The 5163-nt window shown below is 43.1% G+C and overlaps 1 protein-coding gene across 2 annotated transcripts in view; it reads right to left on the bottom strand.

The window, feature by feature from the left end:
* Positions 1-576: 576 nt before the first annotated feature.
* Positions 577-5163, bottom strand: part of CRYZL1 (crystallin, zeta (quinone reductase)-like 1) — a 63231-nt gene continuing 58644 nt past the window's right edge. For both annotated transcript variants that reach the window (XM_011950043.1, XM_011950044.1), the window contains 2 exons: positions 2390-2435; positions 577-1154 (listed from right to left, as the gene is read on the bottom strand). In XM_011950043.1, coding sequence (XP_011805433.1) covers positions 1055-1154; positions 2390-2435 — 146 coding nt within the window. In that variant the 3' untranslated portion in view covers positions 577-1054. The remainder of the gene's footprint in view (positions 1155-2389; positions 2436-5163) is intronic.

The following is a 5163-nucleotide window of genomic DNA, read 5'->3' as shown; positions in this document are numbered from 1 at the left end:
TAGCGGAGCATGCGCAGCGGACAGCCCGCGAGACCCAGCCCTCGGCCACGATCCCCGGAGGGCGTCAACGCCCACTGTCCCAGCGGTGACCCTGCCCTGGCGCTTCTGCCGGGTCCTCGACGGGCGTCCAATCGCCAGGTTCAGCGACGCTTCTGGAAAGCGTGCGATCCAGGGCGCTGATGTGCACTACCCTGTGGGGCACCGAAATAGCTGAACGCTATTTAAGCCCGCAGCAGGGATGTGATCAGCCCGGGGTTTAGCGCCTGGGTGAAAAGGAAACAAACTTGAGCTGCGGCCATGGGCTGCTGCTTCCATAAACTTAAGAGAGGACAGTGGCTGCTGCTCTCAATAGGCGAGGAGAGGGGACTAGGCCACCTTCCTCAACTCCCAAATAGAGAACTCAGATAAGACGTCAGCACGCTTCCTATGCCAGCGCAGCCTCCTGGCAACCTCCCTTCCCCGTTCCCAGTGCCTGGTCATCTCAGCCTTCCAGGCAGCGGCTACTGGCAAGTTAATGGGATCCTCTTCTTTGATCCTGAGGAAAGCCGGAGTGAATGAATAGTTGAAAACACAAAATTTAAGTGCCTATGGGCTAGGTCCTTTAAGACTTTAAAATATACTCAAATGCTTAAATTATGACAGCAAAGACTTAAGGAAGGTGTTGAGAACGGAGTTGACAGAAAATACGTTACTTTGATAGCTTAGCAAAGGCCTGCAACAGCTTTATCAATAGAGGACTGTGGCTTTTGCTGAAAGCAGCAGTTTTCTTCATGGAAGGAATTTTATAGCAGGGGCAAAATATATAGAAACAATGAAAAGGCTTTTAGAAAATTCCCTTAAGATGTTAATTATAGAATTATCTTGATCATTTGCACAAGAATTTTTCAAACACTTTTCAAATGTGTCAACTGAGCATCTTGTCTTAGCAGGGGAACGTGCTTAAAAATGCAACTTGATTTTCTCTTCTTTGGTTTTTCTCAACAATTTCCAAATAAAATTCTGGCTTCAAATACTGGAATACGTTCATCCGATTGAGGTCTGAGAAAGAAGAAAATTAAAATTGAACAACTTGCTTTTTTCTTCCTTGATTTTTCTGAACAGCTTCCATGGAAACTTTTGCCTCATACAGTGGAATGGGTTCATCCAACTGAGGTCTGAGAAGGAATGAAATTAGAAATGTCAGGTCAAGTTAAAGATAAGTAGAACAAATGGGGTGGTATATGACAAATGCTAGTGCTCAAATCTATTACTTTATTAATTTTTTGAGACAGAGTCTGGCTCTGTCGCCCAGGCTGGAGTGCAGTGGCACGATCTCAGCTCACTGCAACCTCCACCTCCCAGTTTCAAGCGATTCTCATACTTCAGCCTCCTGAGTAGCTGGGATTACAGGTATGCACCATCAAACCTGGCTAATTTTTGTATTTTTAGTAGAGATGGGTTTCATCATGTTGGCCAGGCTGGTCTTGAACTCCTGGCCTCAAGTGATCTGCCTACCTCAGCCTCCCAAAGTGATAGGATTACAGGCATGAGCCACTGCATCCGGCCTCAAATCTATTACTTTAAGTAATTCAAACAAATTTGTCCATTAGTGTTTCCAATGTTAAAAGTGGTTAAGTTTTGGAGGAAAAAAATTATCTTCGTTATTTACTACCTCTTTTTTTTGAGACAGAGTTTCTCTCGTTGCCCAGGCTGGAGTGCAAAGGTGAGATCTTGGCTCACTGCAACCTCCACCTCCCAGGTTCAAGCAATTCTCCTGTCCCAGCCTCCCCAGTAGCTGGGATTATGGGCGCTTGCCACCAGGCTCAGCTAATTTTTGTATTTTTAGTAGAGACAGGGTTTTGCCATGTTGGCCAGGCTGGTCTTGAACTCCTGACCTCAGGTGATCCACCCGCTTCAGCCTCCCAAAGTGGTGAGATTACAGGGGTGAGCCACTGTGCCTGGCCTACTCCCTCTTTTATAAGTGATAAACATACTCAACTTTAAACAAACATACCATGGTTTTCTCTCCTTCAAGCTATTGGTTATTTCAAGTTGCTTTGGAAGGGGTGATGAGGAAAAGCAAAGGGTGAGGTACACTATATAATGGAGTGAGGAAAACTCACAAGCCACTTCTATCTCTAGAAATACCTACTGGTGTGCTACCAGATGCACTTTGATAAATATTAAAGAGCAGCTATTTATCTAAATGAAATACAAGGTCAGTGCAAAAGTAATTACAGTTTCTGCCACTACTTTCAACGGCAAAAACCACAATTATGTTTGCACCAACCTAATAATAAAATATAGAGGCAACAGGCACATGGCGAGAGCTAAAACAAAAGTGGGACTGCCTGCCTTAGCTCCTTGAAAATAGAAAAACAAGAACAATGATTTGGTTACTTTAGCGTACCTGAAAACACCAGTTGATAACTTCTCCATCACATCCTTTAAGATACGTAGCTGGAAGGATTGTTAAGGTGGTAATGTAAAGGAGAATTAAATAAAACCATTCAATAAGCAGAGGATGCCAGGCAGGTCACTTTCTCTTGTTCCAAGTTTTGTACTCTCAGAGATTTAACATGTTAAGTTAGAGAAATTCTGGAGGACATCAAGTTTAGCTCTACAACAGGGAAGTGATTTGAGAGTTGGTGGTGTAACAGAGCCTAAATTTCCAAGAACAAGGGACAAGAGCAGCAAGTCAAGCCTGGTGCTTATCCTAAGTGCTCACCACTATTATCTAAATGGATGGGAATGAAATAGTGTCTAGTTTTCATTTCTATATTACATATGGCATTTTAAGTTAAAAATAATTTTGGCACTTACATATCTTACTTTAGATGTACATTTGTTGACCAGGCTGGTTGGTAATAGGCTCAAAATTTGTTTGCAGAAGCCAGTAAACTTTGTGTGTGTATGATATACAGTCATCCCTCAGCATCCATGAAGGATTGGTTCCAGGATCCCCATGAAGACCAAAATCTCCAGGTACTCAAGTCCCTTACAGAAAATAGCACAGCAGCAGCAGGTTGGGAAACAAGGCTCTCTATAAAAAATTTAAAAATTAGCCAGGCGTGGTGGCATGTGCCTGTTTCCCCAGCTACTGGGGAGGCCGAGGCAGGAGGATCCCTTGAGCACATGGGTTTGAAGTTACACTGAGTTGGAGGTTACACTGAGCACTGCACTCCAGCCAGGGCAAGAAGCAAGACCCTGTCTCAAAAAAAAAAAAAAAAAAAAAATGGCGTATTTGCATATAACCGAGGCACAACTCCATTATACATTAAGTCATCTCTATGTTACTTATAATACCTAACGCAATGTAAATACTATGTAGGTAGTGGTTATACTGTTGTTTTTATTGTTGTGTTATTACTTTTTCAGAGTTTTTTTTTTTTTTGGAAACAGGGTCTCCCTGTGTGGCCCAGGCTAGAGTGCATGATCATGCTCACTGCAGCATTAACCTCTCAGGCTCTAGAGATCCTCAGCCTCCCAAGTAGCTAGGACCACAGCGATTCACTGCTACACCAGGTTAATTTATTTTATTTTTTTGTATAGACAGGGTCTCCCTATGTAGCCTGGACTGGTCTCAAACTCCTGAGATGAAGCCATCCTCCTGCCTTAGCCTCCCAAAGTGTTGGGATTACAGGCGTGAGCCACTGCCCCCAGCCTCCAAATATTTTTGATCTTTGATTTGTTGAATCCCTGGATGTGGAACCCTCAGATACAGGGGGCTGTATGTCACTAAGAGAATCAGAAAATGATGTAAAAATCAAAGAAAAATCTATCTTGCTAATTTAATTGAAATTATAATATTAAGATCAAAATGCTATGTAATTGCCAGTACTTCTGAATTATTTATGGCCTAGAATGACACAGTTGGAAGGAGATGTCTCTCTTAAATAACAAGCAGCAACTTAGCTTGTATGAACTGAATGAGGAGGGTTTGCATAAGTGAGGACTACAGTATGATTCAGGACTTTAGAAAATGCAAATTAGGGCTGGGCGCAGTGGCTCACACCTGTAATCCCAGGACTTTGGAAGACTGAAGCAGGTGGATCACCTGAGGTCAAGAGTTGGAGACCAGCCTGACCAATATGATGAAATCCTACCTCTACTAAAAATACAAAAATTAGCAGGCCGGGCGTGGTGGCTCAAGCCTGTAATCCCAGCACTTTGGGAGGCTGAGACGGGCGGATCACGAGGTCAGGAGTTCAAGACCATCCTGGCTAACACGGCGAAACCCCGTCTCTACTAAAAAATACAAAAAACTAGCCGGGCGAGGTGGCAGCGCCTGTAGTCCCAGCTACTCGGGAGGCTGAGACAGGAGAATGGCGTAAACCTGGGAGGCGGAGCTCGCAGTGGGCTGAGAACCGGCCACTGCACTCCAGCCTGGGCGACAGAGCAAGACTCTGTCTCACAAAAAAAAAAAAAAAATACAAAAATTAGCCAGGCATGGTGGCATGCACCTACAGTCTCAGCTACTTGGGAGGCTGAGACAGGAGAATTGCTTGAACGTGGGAGACAGAGGTTGCAGTGAGCCGAGATGGCGCCACTTCACTCCAGCCTTGGTGACAGAGCGAGACTCCATCTCAAAAAAAAAAAAAAAAAAGAAAAAGAAAATGCAAATTAGAAAATATAAGTCATTTAAAAATATTTTTAAAAGGAAACTGAAGAATATAAATTTACTAATTCACATCCCTGCAAGTTCCCTTCCTACTGCTGTTAATAAAATTCTCACCTGTGTACATAGCATATATTTCTGATTCTGGAAAATGTACAGTATTTCATATACACACGTCATGTTTCAACTTGGTCCAAGGATTTGTCAAATAGGTTAAAACTGCCTTCTTATTGGGAGAGGTAGTTTGAGAGAATTAAGTTATATACAGCAAAGCAGTCAGTCTAGTTTCCAACATGTAAGATTCAAAACTAATACCTACATAGTATTCCAATGTTAACTAATGTTACTTTTAATAGCCACGTGGTATTCTCTACTGTAGCATCACTCCATGTTATTCTTAATAATTACAATGTTACTGGGTTGGACATATACTTTTTTTTTTTTTTTTGAGATGGAGTCTCGCACTGTCTCCAGGCTAGAGTGCAGTGGCGCAATCTCAGCTCACTGCAACCTCTGCCTCCCAGATTCAAGCAATTCTCCTGTCCCAGCCTCCCCAGTAGCTGGGA

Source organism: Colobus angolensis, unplaced genomic scaffold (genome assembly GCF_000951035.1).
Source record: "Colobus angolensis palliatus isolate OR3802 unplaced genomic scaffold, Cang.pa_1.0 Scaffold300, whole genome shotgun sequence".
Classification (NCBI taxonomy): Eukaryota; Metazoa; Chordata; class Mammalia; order Primates; family Cercopithecidae; genus Colobus; species Colobus angolensis.
The sequence above is the reverse complement of the archived record's forward strand: the minus strand, read 5'-3'. Positions and strand labels throughout refer to the sequence as shown.